Genomic DNA, 20,632 nt, shown 5'->3' on the forward strand with positions numbered 1-20,632 from the left:
GTGTGCAATAAAGAATATCTATTATTATTATTATTGTGTGACTGGATGTCACTCCGCCCGCTTAATATATAATAGATACATATATTATAATATATACTTATATAAATAATACAGTTTTATTTATACTTAGATATAGGTAAAGCGGGTGGAGGAATACGCCATCCATCACCACGATATCAGGCTTGTTCCCCAGTATCGCACTGTCTGCGGCTATAGGCAGGTCCCAGTAGAGCTGGACTCCGTCGCGTTCTAGTACTGGCACCGGTGAGTACTGGTAATACGGTATCCTCTGTTCCAGGACTCCGTACATAAGAGCAAGCTCTTGGTGGAAAATCTTGGCCACTTGGTTATGTCTGTGCAAGTATTCAGTGTTAGCAAGCGCAGAACAACCCGAAAGCACATGCCTGAGTGACTCACCGTGATGACGACATGCTCGACAGTGTCGGGAGTGTCAGGATGTGCTTTCGGTAGTTGTTCGTCTTAACCACCTGATCCTGTATTGCACAGACAAAAAACAGTTGCCGAAATACAGTTACTGCACGGAGGCCTTACTGTCCACGCGAGGCGGTCTCCCGGTCAGAGTTGCTCAGTACGACCGATTTCTGCCAATTTACTTTGGCCAAGATCTTATTATTATTATTACCTAGAACACAGACTTAAAATGAAAAATTAAAGGAGCAAGTTACTTAATGGAAATCCATTAAAAGACACGGTGATAGTTAAAAACTTCTTGTACCCTGCGGTTTTATCTATTATTATTATAAAGGTCGCTCCTGTATGGTTTGGTAATCTATTAATAACTTTAATTTGATTATACACCTGTCTCAACGTAATCCTATATATAAGACTCAAAATTAAACAGCCTAAATACCAATTTTCACACAAAGTCCAGAAATAACAAAGTTCCAAACAAACTTGACCCTCATTCGACACGATTACGGAGATACGTGCTTTATAGTATAGATGGAAATGTCATAGCAGACGTGTTTTACTTACAATAATTGTCAAAAAAACAGTGGGGCACGCCTTATTTTGGGCCTAAAATAAGACTAAAATGGTAGGTAATGTTTTCTTTATATATCATATTATATCGCAGATAAGAAAACATGTATATTTAAGAAAAAAACATACAACTTACATTACGTGGGGATCAATAATTTATTTAAAAGCATAATTAAAATGCATTCTCTTTTTTATCATAATCTAGCGCTACCATTGGTAATTATATTAAAATCTAAAATTACATTGCTTTCAATAAGCGCTCATATGGACAAATGAAATGATTTTACAACAAAAAAGTGATCGTGATCAATTGAAAAGAAATCAATTAAAGTGTTGGCATGCAACTTTGTTTGAATACGATTGTTCGTCGTTTTGTTAGCGTACCGTACCGCGTAACCTACCGTATAGAAATGATAAGGATGGAAATATATTACTTTTTATGAATTAATTTTCTATATAAATTACATGTATTCATTATTGATACCTTTCCTCTCAACGTCTAGTAGTTTTTGAGTTTCGATTATACGAGCAATCATTAGTATAACATGCTTTAATACCTACACAATTCAATTAATTTTGGGATACACAATTGAATGCTTCATTATTTTCCTTTTCATGCATCTTTGATCAAACTAGTTCAATTTGTTTGGGTGAAAATCCTAATTAGTCATAAGTCCCCAAGACGCGACAAACGCACTAGTCGTCACTACCATTTTCGAGGGTTCCCCTCGATTTCTCTAGGATTACATCATCAGATCCTGGTTTCCTTATCACGGTCCCACCCCTGAGATATATCCTTTCCAACAAAAAAAGAATTATTAAAATCGGTTCATAAACGACGAAGTTATCCCAGAACATATATATATACGGTTGGTATGGGTAGGTAGGGAGAGTAATAAAATAGACTTTTCCATAATATTTAATATATCTTATTAAATAAGTTTTCTTAACATTTTTGAAGTACCTACTGAACATTAATTATTTGATAACTTTATTTATAATAATTTTACATTGTTTTAAACCCATTTAGACAGCATATAAATAAAAAAATCGTGATACAATATTTGTACAAGGCAGGAAAACTTTTCAACATTTATCTTATTTAATATGTACAATCTTTTTACAGGGAAGTTTACCAGTTTATATACAAATGGTCCTTGTACAAAGCCCGCGGGTCCGGTCAGATATCTCCAAATTTATTTTGAGCGGGCTGGGCTGTGTATGCATCGTTAGTTTCACTGATTTGCTCTTCTTCATCACAGTCATTTGTACAAACTTTACTACTATGAACATCTTCATTTACAAATTCATTATCTTTAGACACAAACAAATCTTGGGGTTCCTCACTGCATGTTTTTTGAGCACTGTCTTCGCTCGATAATGATAATTCGAATTGGGCAACAAGTTGGCTAAGTACTTTTTTGAGGTGGTCGAATGATTCTCTATCACTAGGTAAGGTAGGAGCATCGGTTACAGGTTCACAGTTTCCGTTATCGCAACCGCCTTCGAACTGCTGTTTAAGAGATCTTAGATCACCAACGGTTACGATAAGTTCGGGATCCTGATTTAGGGCATCCGTTAAGTACATTGCTTCTCGTGAGAAAAGGAAAACTGCGGGTATTTCAATATCGTCCTTGCCATCGCCGGACATGGCAAAAAGCGCGGTCGTTTCATGCGAGGAATCTTTAACGTTGTCCATAATTATGGCAAACTTTGCTCCAGCTTCTTGCATGAATCGAACTTTTTGAGCAAATGTGCATTCACCTCGCTTCGCTATTGCGAATTTTCCAGCTACTTCTTTGCTATTTTCAATGGTCGCACAAGCGTCTACTGGTGTTACGAAAACTGGTTTGCCTGAATACAAAGCGGGTCCAGTAAGGTCTTTGCCAAAATGACCAGGCCCAGCTGGGAATATTTTATCGTTAATCTTAACACCGGCAGCCATTACTCCATTTTCTGTATCGCTGAGTGAATTAAATTTAGACATCTCACGCATAAAAGTTAGACCTTCTGCCGCATCCTTTGCTGATTTTGCCTGCAAAACAAAGTAGTTATATATTTTACTTATTCAAATATGTAGTTACGATTTATGAAACATGACAGCAGACAAAAAAGAGAAAAAAAAATCTTATTTACAAACTCAGTATCAACAAGTTTGATTATATGACTCGTGTAATTGTTAGTCATAAAAAGACACACTTAAATGTCGTTTCAATAAATTATACCAATAGTACCTGGATGACCGTGCCTTAGCTCGGTTGTTTTTGGTAAATCGTGTTTTTTGGAAATTTTATTTAAATATGAATAGTATTTTTCAATCATACCGTCATACAAAATAATAAAAAATATGAACTGGTTATTTAAATAAAAGATCACGAGTGTAATCAGATAAAAATAATCGATCTGGAAACATGAGTCTTTGAACCGGGGTGTTCTCGATTCGTGACCGGCCGATTTCCCACCTGAGCTATTATAATTTAACAGACCATTTCGAAATTTACCTTCGTATTTCGTATATTCGTATTCAAAGATAAAACGACATTTTATAAAAATGAATCCTAAGCTAGATAGATTTATCACCCCCGAAATTCCCTGCATAGTAAATTTTATAAAAATCGTTGGAGCCGTTTTTAAGATTCAGATTATACAAGAATTGTTCGTTTAAAGGTATTATATACGACATATATGTATATGGGCTATGTAATGAATGCATACTTTAGTCATACAAACGAAATTACAATATTTTCAAAGTAAAATACAAACCGTGTTAACAGTATACAACAACTGCACCCTGCCATCAGGTAAAGTGAGTACTGATATGCCCATATCTGACAGTGCGTGTATTTGTCGCGGGTCGTTCAGAGGTCGCAACCTTGCTGGCGGTCTCGCTGCCTTCGAACCCAGCATCTGTCTCATCGGCTGGCGAACCTTCTCAGCTACGAGGGACGCTGTGTTTGGGCACGTTCTGAAATGTGAATTATAGATTTTTTTATACAACTAGGTCGGCAACAAGCATACTGATCATCCTATATAAACGCCTCCAAAACCAGAGGCAACGTAAGCGCATTGCCAACCCTATCCCCGACCTTCCCCAGCAACTCTGGTCCACTTTACTTAACACAGGAACACAAGACTGCTTGAGAGCAGTATTATTTAGCTGTGATCTTCTGTAAGGTACTTCCCTAGTCGGGCTGCTCCAGATTTTTTACAGGATATTTCCTGCTGTGCTCTACCTCATTGGAATAAATTTTGATAATAAATAGTAGAAAATATAAGATAATTTAGGAGAGAATAGTAATAGTGGATGGAATAGAAGCAAAAATCCACATAATACTTTTCAACGGTTATTTGCAAAGTAATTTGTGACGAAACTTGGTAGCGTAATGTCAGGTAGGGTTAAAATGCTTAAGTGTAGACAAAATTTTTAGTTTACTGCTCTACTGCTACTTAGTAGCGTAACGTTGTAGTATTTAATAAAAACTAACACGATGTCATCTATATTAAGCTCAAAATAGGCTCAAATACTTTTGATACAAATACTAAATACTTAAATCTAATAATCATTGAAGAATTGATAAAACTTTTAAAATATTGACGACACGTTTACGAAACAGGTTTGTGGCTGTTACGCTGGTGGTTGTCGGTCCGCACATACTAAACATTTATATTGGCCTTACAGATGTTTGCTGGGGTCTGGGCGTCTGTGCTTGTATATTGTGTGTTGCCGAGCCCCCGACACATCAATAAATCTTAGTGGCAGCCGTTAAGTATGATGCGTTTATTTATTATTAATTAACATTTGCACGCATGTTCCGTAAAATAAATACCTTTTATATTTATCTTCATCTTCATCGTCTATCTTAATAGTCAAATAGGAACCGTTTTTTCCGTCAGTCGCGAGGGACAGCGGCAAAAAATGGGCTTCAGTTGTCAATACGTAGTCTTCTAACTTTACTGGCAAGTCTTTATCTTCCCCAAACAACATGTATAAGTACTTGAATGTTTCAGCAATTACGAATGAATCCATCCTGTCTTCGTGCAGTCTAGTCCTTACATCGTTCACAGCCGCATAACCGCAGGGCACTTTAGTATGAGTTTGAAGAGCCCGTAGTACTGTTTTACCGACTTGAAGGTAATGATCGTCGCCAGTCGCACGGTGGAGGAAGTAAGTTGATTCTAGAAACTCTGGGCGGAGCGGATGTTGACCCCAGTGGACCTTGAAATGTACATACAAACATAAGTGTCTGTTGTCTAGTGGTCGCAAAGCCGAACCTATTGAAGTTTGAAGAATAAAATCCTGACAGTTGTTTTATTTATTATATTGGTCTTAAGGGAATTAACATTGTACTGTTAAGCCAGTGCTGAGAAGTGTAAAACCTTAAAAATTTACATGAAAAAGTTGTATGTTTAATTATTTAGAAACAAGTGAAACTTTTCTTCCTATCCTTTGTGTTATCTTAGCTCCTATTTTTGCTTAATAATAATAAAACATTAATATTATAAAACAGAAACACTTCACACCTGGAAGTCCGAAGTAAACGCCTCCGGTATGAACGTATGACGCTGCATTACTTGATACAACATTTCATGAGTTTCGACAGCGGGACGAACATCTCCCAATAAAACTTGCAAACCGGGCCAGAAGGCGAGAAGGGCGTCCATGAAATTACGTGATTGTAGATGCGGTCTGAAAAAATTGTACTGTGTAGTAATGATGAAAGTGTAACTTCTGGGGCAGATTCAGATAGCGATCTTCTTCTATCTTATCTTTTGATTAAGCCTAGTTCATATTGTTCTATTATATGTCGTCTGTGGATAAGTTAACGTTTATTACCTTGTTTCATACGTCTGAAAAACACATACTGTATCATGCCATCTCCAATAAAAATTATTTCGAAATAACTGGTTTTATTACACCTATATTAACTATTCTTTTGCACAACTATTCATTTTGCCCAAATTGTGTTCGTCTTATTCCCGGTTAACGTTGTATCGAAATAAAATCGATACCAGATTTGAGTTAGAACTACAACACTAAATGTGAAAACTATATCCACTTTTATAAAGCAGATTTTGCGTGATGTAGGTAAAGACATGCGGGCAGACAGGAACAAAATAACTAAAAAAAAATGTGTTTGATTCATATTGTTCGTAAAAACCATTATTAGGTCTTCCTAAATATCTTCTGACATCGGTCATCTAAAATTTTATCACATGTATAAATAAAAAATTCTTACCTATGCATGTGTACAGCTAGCATGATAGGACCTCTACTTATGTACTTCATGACGGCGTTGTAGTGTCTAATGAACCTGGACAAATATTTCTCATCTCCGAGTAGTATGTAAGCTTTAAGGCAGTATTCGTAGTACGAATCGATACCCGCTCCCACACCAGAGTCCTTCCTCACCCAGTCTCCATTGTGAATATTTATAACTGTGCCCATTAAATCGGAAGTCCTGATAAAAAAGGGTACAGTGAAAATTGTTTTTTTTTTTAACTTCAAAAAATTGCATAATCTGATTTAATTTTTTTATACCAGTAATGATTAACGTGTAAAAGTTTTAACACGTTTATATTATTAAATAACTATCGTATCGTTCAAATATGCCGGATATATATCCGGATGCTAATAAATTTCAAATAGTTATCTGGATACCGATCCAAGAGATGACATTGTAAATGAGATGAAAAGTCATACGAGAAAAACGATTTTTCTTTTATTTCGTATAACATGGTTGTATTGTTGGTATTTATAGATAGTATTGTATGGTTTATGTTGTTGGACACCGCGTTGGCGCAACGGTCACAGCTATGGATTGTGCCTGTTGCGTTGGCGGTTGCGGGTTCGATCTCCGCACATGACAAACATTTGTATTGGCTATACAGGTGTTTGCCGTGGTCTGGGTGTTTTGCAGTCCTTGTGGGTCTCCCCACCGTGCCTCGGAGAGCACGTTAAGGAGGGCACGTTAGGGAATATATCCGCCAACCCGCATTGGAGCAGCGTGGTGGATTAAGCTCTGATCCTTCTCCTACATGGGAAAGAGGCCTATGCCCAGTAGTGGGATATTACAGGCTGAAGCGTATGGTTGTATTATTTTTATTATCTTATAGTTACAAAAGCAAAAAATAGTACCTGTGTCGTATTTTCCAAAGGCGATCCATAGCTTTGTGGGCCTTTTGTTCGTATACGGGATTTCCCGTAAGACGAGACAATGCTGCCATTTCCAGTATCATGGTACCAGCGCAGGCAGTGCACGTCTCACGAGACTCGGACAGGCCGCGCATACCGTTACGAAGATTTATCTTTATGAAAAAACAAAACAATTTATTAAAATCGAAATATAATAAGTGTATTTGCATTTTTGTACACTATAGGTATCGTATCCAAAATTCGCTTCTGCGCAGGTTGAATAATTGAAATTATTATGACACAATCTTAGTCCGTGTGTACTTTTTTAATTTAAATAAGTAACTTGAACTTGTATGGATAAAACCCGAGCGCCTCTTTCGACCTCAAACTCTGTCGAGGGTATAGCGAATTTTCATTTCCGTAATTAGGGTGAAACACACGAATACTCAGGTTTGTGAAATCGTATTTACCAATTATTGGAGACGATATGTTTTGAAATAGATTTGTGCTATTGAGGAACTACCTAACAGTATTTTATGATGGGGACGTTACCGAACAGAGGCGGCTCATCCTAAAGAGCGCTGGTGCAGTGCACTCCCACGAAAATTGCATAGCTAATCTTAAATCTATATTTCTTTAAACTACATCCTTTCATTACATTCTTTCTTTTCGGCTATGGCTATACAATAGTCTATTATACGGCGTAAACCTACGACATTTGGCGTGAAGTTGTAACGAGTGGAGCGCCAGCGATTGCGCGAAAGTGAAACGAAGTTTAGTACGATTCCTAGCACTGTATTCAATAAGTGCGAAAGAGAACATCGACACAGGCCAATGCATGAAACAAGAGATTTCATATGAGTAATTAGCTTAATCAAGAGCGCCGCTCACGCTTGACGTTGCAAAGCCGCGGGATTAGCCGTGCCGCGCGCCGCGGGATAATCTGCCTATGCGCTGGTGTCGTTCGTATCTATATATACAAACAAACGTGTCGGCTTCCTTAGTTATTTTGCAGATTTTCTGTTAAATAAGTATTAAAAAAATGTACTGTGTGGCTACGGTACCCCCCCACCCACGGGAAGATAAGGGGTGGCTTTATTCTTTAATGCCGTAGCCACACAGCAAGCACTGATATTATCACTCGATTACAATAAATATTAAGCTCTTTTGTAATAATGACCCGATGCAATGTAATACGATGACAAAAATTATCAATTTTTTTGATCAAATTCTGTCCCTACAAAACTATACAGTAAAAAGAAATTGCGAAATTGCAAATTTGCGTATAACAAACAGTTCTTTTTCTATAGGCAACGGGCGTAGGGCAACCGATAAGATTAGTAATAAAAATCGATTGTTGGAAAAATTCGAGCGTGTCAGATTGTTATGCTATACTACGCTCGCTTCATCTTGATGTTCTCGTCGTACTGACCCAAAATCTGACAATTATGTGGAGGAAATTTCTTAATCTGACAGTTTGAAAAAACCCACCATGCAAATCGGCAGATTATTATTTTTCCGTTATCAGAAATAAGCAGTGTAGGCGTATTAATATCTGACTAGCTCGAGTACCTATTTCATTGTGACTGCAAGCAAAAGCATCATAATAACCTTTTTTCTTATTAGCATCTAATATTCACAATTCAATGTAATAAGTGAAAGTAACAACAAAATTGTTAATCTAGAACATTAAAACTACAACGTGTAATTATTAATTAATTAGTGATGGGTGATACATATAAACGTATGTATTATCTTTACATCTTATCAAAAATGGACGTGTTATTAAAATACACATTTTGATATCTGATACGTATTAGATAAGTTCAACAATTGTAACATTACTGTTATGTTCAGATAGTGATGCAAAAGGCATGGCTTCATTATATATAAATAATTTTTTTTTCATTACATAGTACGTAAATAAAGTAGGTTCCCACTGTCTGTATGCTTAAATCTTAAAAATTACGAAACAGAATTTGATGCGGTTTTCTTGAGTAAATAGATAAAAGGTGATTCCAGAGGAAGGTTTATATTTATAATAAATGCATAATATAGTAGAGGAATACTGATAGTTTTTGCAACCGTGCGAAGTCGGGGTGGGTCGCTAGTTATATATAAATAAATAATTTTTTTATTTATACGGGACTTTTACTGTATTTTTATTGTTGACAGTTGTTTTGCGACATAAAATCTTCGAGTTGTGTGGTTGTTACGCCGATTATTATTTATATGAACGTACATTAATAGGTTTACGTAATAATAAAACTGGCGTTAAAATTATTTTATGACCACTCTATCGTTATCGAAATGCGTAGCGTTGTTGTGTTTAGCGCATTTTAAAATTATATAATTACTGATAATCTCACTTTCAAATAGTATAAGGAATGTATTTTAATTTAATTTTATCAAATGGTTAAGTTCAGAGTTTATCGAGAACAACACGCTTTTTATACTAATTGTGTGACAAACAAGCACCTGATGGTAAAGAGTCAACGTAGCCTATAGTCATATGCAACTCCAGGGACATTGCAAGCGCGTTACCGACCCTACCCTCGACCCTTCTCAGGAGACGACCCTCGAGGTCATAGAGAAGAATCTTTAGAGGAACACAACACTCCTTGTTAGCAGTCCTATATGACTGTGATCTTGCGTCAGGTTGAAGAACTTCCCTAATCGAGCTGATCTAGGTTTTGAGCAGGATATGTCTGGCTGTAAACATTTCTTTTATATTTAGTAAATAAATTAAAGGTATTTAATGTACTCACCCTTCCATGTGGTATTCCAGTGGAAGTATTGAACGCTGGTAATAATCTTCTGCCAAGGTCCTCGGCCATAGCTAATAGTTCACCGTCGTACCATTCTAGGGCAGGAACTTCGCTCTTCAAAGCAGTAGCAAGAACGTGAGCCGACAGTAATCCTCTAAAATAATGAAATTGATTAAATTTAGAAAATACACACAATCAATTTTAAAGAAAAATTTCAGCTCAGGAACGCGTAATTACATACATACAGAGACGAAAATTATATATAATAGGATTACAATTTAAACACACCTACTTAGTTTTAATTTTGAAGTTGTTTATTTGCAAACTTTGTTGTGTATTGTGTTAAATGTTTATCTTATTCGTGGAAGTGTTAGATCACACTAAAGTTTATTAAACTGTACAGTATTTTTACTATCTAGTTGTATATCTACGAAATAGCAAATTAAGCAGAGATACTAATTTCAACTATTTAGTTAGATTAGTTTTTAGTTCACACGTCGTAGGTCAATCGTAATAAAAAGTAAAAATAAACAGATTCTTCTTTAATTTTATTACATAAAAAAAAGATAAACGATATTTTGAAGTCTGTCAGCTATGTTTAAACTTGTTTTCAACAACGTTTTGCTACGGACATACATATACCCATTTCTTAATTTTTTATTGTTTTGTCTGATGACGTCTATAGTGAGATAGGAATGAGAAAGGGATACTCTTTGCACAGCTATCAGTTCGAGTTGAAATATATTCTTTAAATAAATTACAACACAGTAGTATATAATAAAAAGTTACAACAATAACAAAATTAACTGTAGACGTAAATTTTATACATTTTTGTAGATTTTACACTTTTTTTAAATACCGAAAATGATTACTGAATATAGTATCATTACTACATTACAGTATCATTTAATGTATGTGATACAAGATGGTAAGACGAAGACGACGGTGTGTATCTGTACCGTTTTGTTATATACCTATTTACTTTATTCTCTATTTTATTTTTTTCAATTTCCTTCGGGTATATCTTGCTGAAAACAATAGACGCACCTACACGGTTCTCTTACGTTAGTTTTTACTTTATTATATTTTTGCGAACTAGTGTAAGTTAAAAGGTAAACAAAAACTTGATAGCAATAAAAATTAAAATACCTGAATATATTTTTACATTACATAAATTTTTACCAATCCGATTTAATTTGCATCCGAGACAAGCTATGTAAAGCAGTATTAACATATTCGAATCGTTAAGGATATCGAATACAACGAGAATTAACAAAATTAGCTCAAAAATGAACCGTCATTTGACCTACCCAAGCATGCGAATGTTCGTCTCGAACACGGAAACGATGATATCGTGATCAAACGTGACGTCTTTGATCACCAGCTTGATGGCTCGGCTAAACTCCGAGAAGTCGCCCATTACGACCAACGTGTCTAAGCTGTCCACTAGTGTAAGAGAAAAACTGAAAATAAAATAAAATCAAATACATATCGGGTCAATAACAAAGATATAAATATACGGTCATACGGGAACATAACACATACGGTTGTCTGTTCCTAAGGTAGGCAGCTTAATGCTTGTGTTATAGGTAATAGGCGACTGATATATTGTATGTTTACGTACATTAGCTAGGAACGGGGCATCGAACCCACAAACCCCGATGCAGGAATCAGGGTCATTGAACACTGAGCCAACTGCGTTATTTGTTAAAAAGCTTTCACAGATACAATCTAAATTCAAAAATTAATTTCAAAAGATTTACAATAATTGTGTTTTTGCTTGCAAACGAAAAACAGACTTCAATTACATTGACAAGTAATAGAACATAGCCATACGAAAAAATAGTCAAATAAATAAGCGTTATCGAAGATTACTCAAAAAGTGCTTGTCAGATCTGATCACATTAAAATGGACCTCATGACAAGCTATCGATTAAAAAATGAATCATCGAAATCGGTCCACAAAATAAGAAGTTATGAGGTAACACACTTTAAAACAATACAGTCGAATTGAAAACCACGTCCTTTTTTTGAAGTCGTTAATAATTTCACGAAATAAATAGTCACAACTGGCATGTGCACTAGCGGTCGTGGGTTCGACCCCCGAACTTTAAAAATATTTGTATACGTCATACAGATGTTTATCATGGTCTAGGCATTTGTAATTGTGTTGTGAATTGTACCGAACCCGAGACACATGACTCATCCAACTAGGAGTCGTTTAGTGTGAACCGTTTATTGGCCAAATTTACTAAATTTTGTGCAGATAAAATACTATATTATTCAGTCCAGTTATAAAACGTACAAAGCTACAGAAATTTGTATTCATAATGTTTATGTATGAATATAAACAAAACGTTCACACAAGAATATAAAAGCAGCATATAAAATATTATAGCAACGTGAGTGCAAACATGGCCAATGTGTAAGGTTATCAGAAAACAGTATTTCAATTAATACTGGAATTTTCTTAAACCTTGAAAATAAGTCGTTATCGCAACTTTCACATAGCTTAAATACATATAAAAACAATCGCACTGCATATAAAAATGTAATAATAATAATAATAATAATATATTTTATTAAATAAAGAACAAAATTTACATTACAAGCAATTATAGTCACAAATTGTACAACCAGGCGATCTTATTGCTAAAAAGAAATCTCTTCCGGACAACCTAATCATAAGAGTGATGTTGCTTTTCAGATGAGCAAGTGGTATATAAATATATATAATATAACTATGGAATTAACTACTTTAACTAACTTATAATTAGATAAATACAAAATTATATACGTACATGTTAAACACCCGTACTATCGCAAAAAGTGGTTATGGACTAGGCGCAAACACAACACATATGGTGAACGAACAACAGCTTATTTAGTGCCTAGACTAATAAATGACCTACCATTAAAATTGATTGAAAGTATTACACCAATTAATTTAAAAAATAAACGTAAAATTATTTTCTTGATACTATTGTGATTTGATATATTTGGTTGTGTGCATCTTTTTATTTGAGTTTTCGGTCCCAGCTTATTTATTTGATATATAAATAAAAATAAAAATAAACACACCGTAGGTATAGGAAAAAATAGTCAAGTAAATACGCCTTATTAAAGATAACTTAAAAAGTACTCGTCAGATCTCGATCAAATTTAAATCAAGCCCCACATGACAAGCAACCAGCTTTATATTTAAAAAAAAAGAATCATCACAATCGGTACACAAGTAAAAAGTTATGAAGCATTATACAACGTAGGTCGACGCAAAAAAAAAAATTCAAGTAATTACGCATTATTAGAGTTAACTCTAAGAGTACTTGTCACGCTAACGCTTCAGCCTTTTAGGCATAGGCCTCTTTTCCCATGTAGGAGAAGGATCGGAGCTTAATCCACTACGCTGCTCCAATGCGGATGTATTTCCTACTATGAGTAACGATCGTTATGAGGTGTACATGATAACAACTGGGAACGATAACTTAACGTGCTTTCCGAGGCACAGTGGGGCGACCCACAAGGACTAACAATTAGAATGGAAATGACTATTTGTATAAACACAAATATCCACTCCGAGCGGGAATCGAACTCGCGGCAGCCAGAGCGGTCGTCAAAAGTACTTGTCAGATCTCGATTAAATTTAAATGGTATCACATGACAACCAACAAATTTCGATTGAAGAATCATCGAAATCAACCCAGTCAAAACTTTGAGTTAACACATAAAAAAATACAGTCGAATTGAGAAGCTCCGTCTTTTCTGAAGTCAAGTTTAAAGTCGCTCAACGTGCAACGGGCTATGCTTGGGGTTTCTCTCAAAGATAGGATTAAAAATTAGACTATCCGTGAGAGAACGAAAGTAACCGACATAGCCCACAGAATTAGCAAGTTGAAGTGGCAGTGGGCTGGTCATCTGTGTCGTAGGACCGATGGCCGATGGACCGATGACTTTGGGAGGCCTGTCCAGCAGTGGACTGTAATAGGCTGAGCTGTGTGTGCTGTGCCTTTTTTGAAGTCGGTTAAAAAAAGAACATTTTTTGTCGACCTTATAATAACATGTCTAAACAAATAAATAAAATTGGAGGGTCTGTTTGTAATATTGAAATAACCGACGTATACACGATATATTACCGAATACCGAAGACAAAAAATATCACTTTTTTCATATTTAGTCTGACTCTATATCTCGTCATGTATCACGCGAAAAGTACGAAACGAAATTGTATCGATTTAAATTCATAGTAGCTGGGTGACCGAGCATAGGTCGGTATTTTTAGTAAATCGTGTTTTTTGGAAATCATATTTAAATATGAATTACATATTTATAAAATATGAATATTTTTCGATTGTACCGACAATAATAAAAAATATGAACTGGTTATTTAAATAAAAAATCACGAGTGCAATTAGAAAAAAAACCGACCTGGAAACATGGAGATTTGAACCGTGGTCTTCTCAGTCGTTTCAGACCAGCCGATTTCCCACCTGAGCTATTACAACTTTATTGACAATTGCGAAATTTACCTTCGTATTCTAATGATATTGTAGTCATTTTTTCGTTCCCTAAAAACAGGGATAGAACGAAATTTTCTAAAAATGAATCCTAGCTGGATGGATTTATCGCCCCCGAAACCTCCTATATACTAAATTTTATGAAAATCGTTGGAGGGTATATATATGTATATACAAGAATTGATATTTTTTAGTAATTTAATTGTAAAGCGTATCCCAAACATTATTTTTCTATCGATTGATATTTAAATATAAATTAAGAAACAAAATATTCAGTGTTAATAATATTATCGTTTTACACTCTATTTGAACGCTGAACTAAACCGAAGCACTTTACAACCCAGGGTCATTGCCAACAACGTTAACGGGCCAGTTAATATCATCCCAGATGTTTTTTTCCTTTTTTACAAATAGGTCTTGAAGCAAGCGTACGGCTCACATGATGGTAAGCGACTAATCGGTTACAGTAGCCTAAAGACGCCTGCAACACCAGAAACATCGCAGCGCCTTGCCAATCCTACCCCCAAACTCCCCCAGGAGCTCTAAATACCTTACTCACCACACAACCTACTTGAAAGCAGTATGATCTTCTATACTGTTGAAGTTCTTCCGCAGTTGGGATGCTAATTATCCTCAGTACCTTAATAAAATATATGACTAAGTTGGCAAACAAACATATGTCTCAATTGATGGTAAGCTTTAAAAGTAATATTGAATTATGTATTCATTGAATTATTTGAATTGATTAAGCAATATTTAAAATATACAACAGATAAGATTACAAAGAATAGCAAGGTTTCTTAAGGTTATTCCTAATTTAGAAGTACATAATAATAATATAAATATTCATATCAATTACATACACGAGATAGCACATAAAATATAATTTTTAATATAATTTATTTGACATAAAAATAGGGTAAAAGTACTGTCTCAATACTTTTTTATCACAGATACATAAAATTTTTAATTTTTCAGAATTTGTTATGCACTCGAATATCAATCTAAGTGTAACTAGAAATAAGAATGATTTTCTTTCCAATTCTTAATTATACACAAATGTTGTATGACACGAGGTTTTAAAATTTTAGCTTTTTACCATTAGATTACTTAAATAACATAAAGATCATAAAATATGTAATGGCTTTAAAGCATTGCTACACAAGGCTTGATTTAATATGCACAGAAAAATTATCAACTCATAATCAATTTAAACACAACATACTTTCCCAGTACATCATCCATATCCCCTCGACTAGGTGTAACTCCCCTCCATCGTCCTTTGCAACTGAGAGGCATTAATTCATCAGCTGGATACGCATTGTCCATATAAGCATCATATGCATGGTAAAACATCTGACGTGCCTCCTCCCTGGAGCAAAATAAAAGACAGCTTATTAAAGTGGCTAAATTTTTTAAAATTGTACAACTGAAAAACAATATACATACAAATAATGTGCAACAAAAAAAAGGTCATAACTTTGTATAAAATATGATCTTATTGCTGAGAGCAATACCTTCAATATGACTTACAGGAAAAGGACATGATAAAGACTTAAGGGGTATAGATGTATCCACTCATAAATATATGTACACTAGCTGACCTTGCGAACTTCGTGTCGCCTTATTTTTCTTTTTCTTAAATATAATAATAACATATATCAATATAAAATACAGACTATCTTTCAAGTTGGATCAAACTGCACACGTGTGCAAATTTTATTAAAATTGGTTAAGTACTTTAGGGAGTCCATTGCAGACAAACAACTTGACACATAACTTGTATATATTAAGATTTGCATACAAATACCTACATATACAAGCAAATGACGAATATACATATGCACAGAGCTTTATATACATGGTATAACTAAATTGACAGAGTTTTTTATTTGATTAGGGGCCATAAAATAACATTACACAAATTTCACAATTTTTAATCCCTCCCCTGTTTTGTCTCAGATGGTCACATTTATGAGAGCCTACATAGTGTGATATCCCTTTTTTTCTATCCATTTTAATTAATATTACTTCACTAACAAAACAGTTTCAACTTAATTTTTTTTAGTTAATAGTTAATAGGTATGCCTTTATATAATGTTTTAATACTTAAAATCAGATACATTATATTTTCGAATGTGATGTCACAATATTATAGACTGCTCCCCGTCAAACCCTAGCCTCCCTTAACATTTAATGTAATTTATGGATGGCCCCTTACTAACAATTATATTATTATTGATATAATATCATAGGACTTATCAATAAATGTTATTTGTTGTTATGAGTGATTAATATATTTTAAAATTGAAAACAATGAAGCGTTGAATCACCACCAAGTTAAATTATATTATATTAAAGATAATTATGATTATAAATTATGTAATAATAATCTATACAGTAATATTTGGACTGAGTGTACCAACAGTACAGTTATAATTTGGCAAAATCAAATGACCAGTTCTAAAACGTAAGTTTCATAAAACACACAAAACTGTAAAATGTAAAGTGACATACAAAGACTCAAACAGCTGCCAAAAATTGGGCGTCCTCTCGAAGGTGAGACAGTACTACACTCCGGAACAGCTTCTAAATTTATATCAAGCGCAAGTTTGATTCAGCATGGAGTACTGCTCTCATCTTTGGAATGGCTCAGCCAAGTACCAGCTGGAGCTTCTTGAGTCAATTGAGAGACGAGCCAGGAGGCTCATCGGTGATGATGTACTGGTCGCTGCAAAGCTGCAAATATGCAGCATCGGCGTAGGACCTCCATGATCTGATCCCCCCTCCCCTCCCCTTCCATCATTGTACAACCAGACGCACTGTGTTACGCCATCCTTTTATGGTTGACATTCCCCTTATACACACTAAGGATTCGATAGTACATGTTTGATCCATACGGCCAAAGAATGGAACTCTACCTCTAACTCTAAGTCTGTGTTTTCGTAAAACTTATAACCTGGGGATCTTTAAATCGCGAGCGAATAGGTTACTTTTAGGTAAGCGTACTCCATCTTAGACCGCATTTTCAATTATCATCAGGTGAAATACTGGTTAAACGCAAGCCTATCATTGTATGAAAAAAAAAATACAAATATTTTACAGTTTTGTATCTTTTATTGATTTTTAATATATCGCTGGCCCCGGGCAATAAAGCGGTATACGCCGGTTACACCCTTTTTAATGTTATTTAATTTTTGGCTTCTCTGAGTATCAATCTATCACTCTTATTTTTTTCAGTTTTTTTTAATAATATTTCGTTAGAATAAATGACAATAACCGTTTTATTGCATGGATAATTCTCTTACGACTAAGCTATGTATTATTGCATTACTCTAAGAAAAATAACACAAAAAACCGGTGAACATCTTTACAGTAATTGTTAATGATCTTGCAATTAAAATAGTATCATCTATGAATTGTATTATACATTTTTTTAATTATTTCATTAAAAAATTATACGATTTGTTTTTAAAAAATTATTTTTAAAAGCTTAAATTGGTAAAAAAAATAGCTTTCATTTGACATATTGAACGTCTGTTTTGGATCACTGTACACTGCACTATAAACAAATTAGCTTCTTTTATTTCTCCTGTAAAATTTGATTTTTGATATTACCGCTTTATTGCCCGGGGACAGCAATATATTAATTTTTAATATACAATTTACAACATTTAGAAGGCAAATGATTTGCTTTAGCCTAGAACTACTATATTATCATTTTTAAACGTATAATAAATAAATTGACCAAAAAACCTAGCAATATAACTTAGACATAGAGATCTAGATATAATTATACCATTTCTATCACTTTTTTTTTTACTAAAAATTACATGATCGCAGTGTTTCTGTAAGTCTTGTGTTTTAGAATACTTCTTGAGAGCTTTCCAGTATTCCAGGATCAGAGAATTAGAAATATATTGACAAGGAGTCAAAAAATGAAGTTCCATATCTCAGTCATAATAAATGATAGTGGTCAAAATAAAAATAATTACAACAAACATACAACTCAAGTCATTTTATAAGCAAACTACAAATCCATACTAAGGAACATGAGACGATATACTGATAAGAGATATACTGTGTATCTTAATTGGCAAAATATTGCAGTCAAGAGAAATAATAAAAAGTAAAAGAAGACCACTTAACAATAGATAAATATGGCGAGTATTGCAATACAACAACATAACATCAATTTCTACATGACATGTCTCTGAAAAAATTATTATTCATTATTTATTATTGGAGTCTGTCGTGGCTGGATGTGTAAGGCACCTATTTACCTGTGTTCAACTTGATTGACTAAATAAGCATTTTTTTTAAATAGTGTTATTCAACAGTAACCTGCACTTGTGAAAGTCTCAGACAATAAGTACAATCTTAAGCAACCAAATATCTTGACAAATAATAGAAAGGTTTGATAGGTGTCGAAATAAGGCAAGTTTTAACAAGTGTATTGTTAACTTCAGATTTTAGATAGATACAACTGTTCCTGTATATTTAACCAATACTAAGTTTTATTACAAGAAGTTTGTAACATATCTAAGGAGCCATCCATAAATTCGTCACACGTTAAGAGGGGGGTAGTGGGTCAACAAAGTGCTACTTTGTGTGACAAGGGTTGGGAGAGGTCCAAAATTTTGTGACACGATATTTCCAAATATAATAATATTAAAACGTAAGTACAAAAACATGATATTATAACTACCTACCTATCAACAACTAACTTAAAAAATTTACTTTTTTGTTTTATTCGCAAATTGACTTTTATGAAAATGAAAATAAAAATAATGTTGAAACTGAACTGAAAATCAGTTTGCTCATGCAAAATTGCAAAATATGTGATGTCACACTGGGTGGGGGGGGGGGGGGAGAGTCTCATAAATGTGACCATCTGTGACAAGGACGGGGAAGGTGTCGAAATATCGAGCAATTTGTGTGACATTATTTATAGATGGCCCCTAAGTCTACATGTAGACAGATTAACATGGAACTATGTTGATTTACAATGAAACAGGATTCTGGGATTAACCTCTAAACAGTAAATTTCTTATTTCTTACTCCATTATAAAACCAAATACAATTTAAGCCAACAGTTAGCAAGGTAGGAAGAAAAGTGTGCAACAGGATGGCCCCCAATATGTGTAATTTTGTTGTGAATATTCCTGAAGTCACTCAACCAAACTGATAGCACAATTTGTGTATTTAAAATTAATTAACTAATTAACTAACAATTACTTTGCATATAATTTTTAACTTAGCTAGTATTTTTAATTTTATTTTAAACATCAACAAGAAAGATGACTAAGATATTCAATGAAAGATATTTTTGTTTAATTTTTTTTTTTTTTTTAATTATTTATAACTATAAACAAATTTTGCAAAAGCATGCATAATGTGTATGTGTATGTCTGGATAATGTATGTATATTATGTAGGAAAAGTTACCAAAAAGACAGAATAAGATGGCATTTAATAATTTAGGTAAAGTTTACTTTAAGGCAAAACGATTAGGATATGTTGGACTTACCTCAGACTTATTCTCTCCGCTTTCGACATATACGATGGAGCTTCTTCATCAGTTCTAACATATATAATTGCAAATATAAAAACTAATAATATACTATAACATGGAATTATCTCCATATCAGTATAATTTTAATGACTAGGTCTCGTAACATAAACTCACACAAGTTTAAAGATTTTAATATTTGCATAAAATAAACTCAGACACAACAAATTTAACATTGACCAAAATTAAGATTTACATCGCAAAAACTAGAATGAAATATAAAACAAAACAGTTTTACTTCTTCTTATGAGAATTTGTTATCTATCTAAACTCTCATATTCGTTCAGCAATATACAGATAATAAAAATAAAACGTCATCAAACTCAATTATAGTTACAAATATTGTTGCCAGGTTCATTATCAGAGTAGCCTATGGTGCATTCTACACCAAGCGGACAACTAAAAAACTGCGATGTTTCCGATTATAGTAAATTTCGAATATGTTATACCTATATATGCCCTTAATGACTTGTTTACCGCTGGGTTGAATCCAATGCTAGGTTATTTTTCTACGCATATGTTACGATCTCATAAGTTTTGCACTCTGTAGTCTCCCGTAGTCTTGAATTTATACCACAAATTTTGTATCCGCTTTTACCGCGGGTTTGAATGGAACCCCAGATGACTAACTCGTTTTGAAACCA

At 34.1% G+C, this 20,632-nt stretch overlaps 1 protein-coding gene across 1 annotated transcript; it reads right to left on the reverse strand.

Moving 5' to 3' along the window:
• Positions 1-1,908: 1,908 nt before the first annotated feature.
• On the reverse strand, positions 1,909-20,284 carry LOC123668358 (ER degradation-enhancing alpha-mannosidase-like protein 3). Its single transcript, XM_045602095.1, has 10 exons — positions 19,947-20,284; positions 15,643-15,789; positions 11,214-11,366; positions 9,904-10,057; positions 7,139-7,308; positions 6,240-6,461; positions 5,524-5,689; positions 4,830-5,218; positions 3,766-3,967; positions 1,909-3,037 (listed from the first exon to the last, which is right to left on the reverse strand). The coding sequence occupies exons 1-10, from the start codon at positions 20,060-20,062 to the stop codon at positions 2,183-2,185; spliced, it is 2,574 nt and encodes an 857-aa protein (XP_045458051.1). The 5' UTR covers positions 20,063-20,284; the 3' UTR covers positions 1,909-2,182.
• Positions 20,285-20,632: the final 348 nt, after the last annotated feature.

This window comes from Melitaea cinxia, chromosome Z (genome assembly GCF_905220565.1).
Source record: "Melitaea cinxia chromosome Z, ilMelCinx1.1, whole genome shotgun sequence".
Lineage (NCBI taxonomy): Eukaryota > Metazoa > Arthropoda > Insecta > Lepidoptera > Nymphalidae > Melitaea > Melitaea cinxia.

What these genes read in the sequence shown, in the direction of transcription:
- LOC123668358 (XM_045602095.1), bottom strand. Translation starts at nt 20,062, where the DNA reads ATGGAGATAATTCCATGTTATAGTATATTATTAGTTTTTATATTTGCA. An exon ending in CTAGCTGTACACATGCATAG is followed by an intron (nt 5,690 to 6,239) that starts GTAAGAATTTTT and finishes CAATTTTTTCAG; the next exon opens with ACCGCATCTACAATCACGTA. An exon ending in TGTTGTATACTGTTAACACG is followed by an intron (nt 3,038 to 3,765) that starts GTTTGTATTTTA and finishes TTTGTTTTGCAG; the next exon opens with GCAAAATCAGCAAAGGATGC.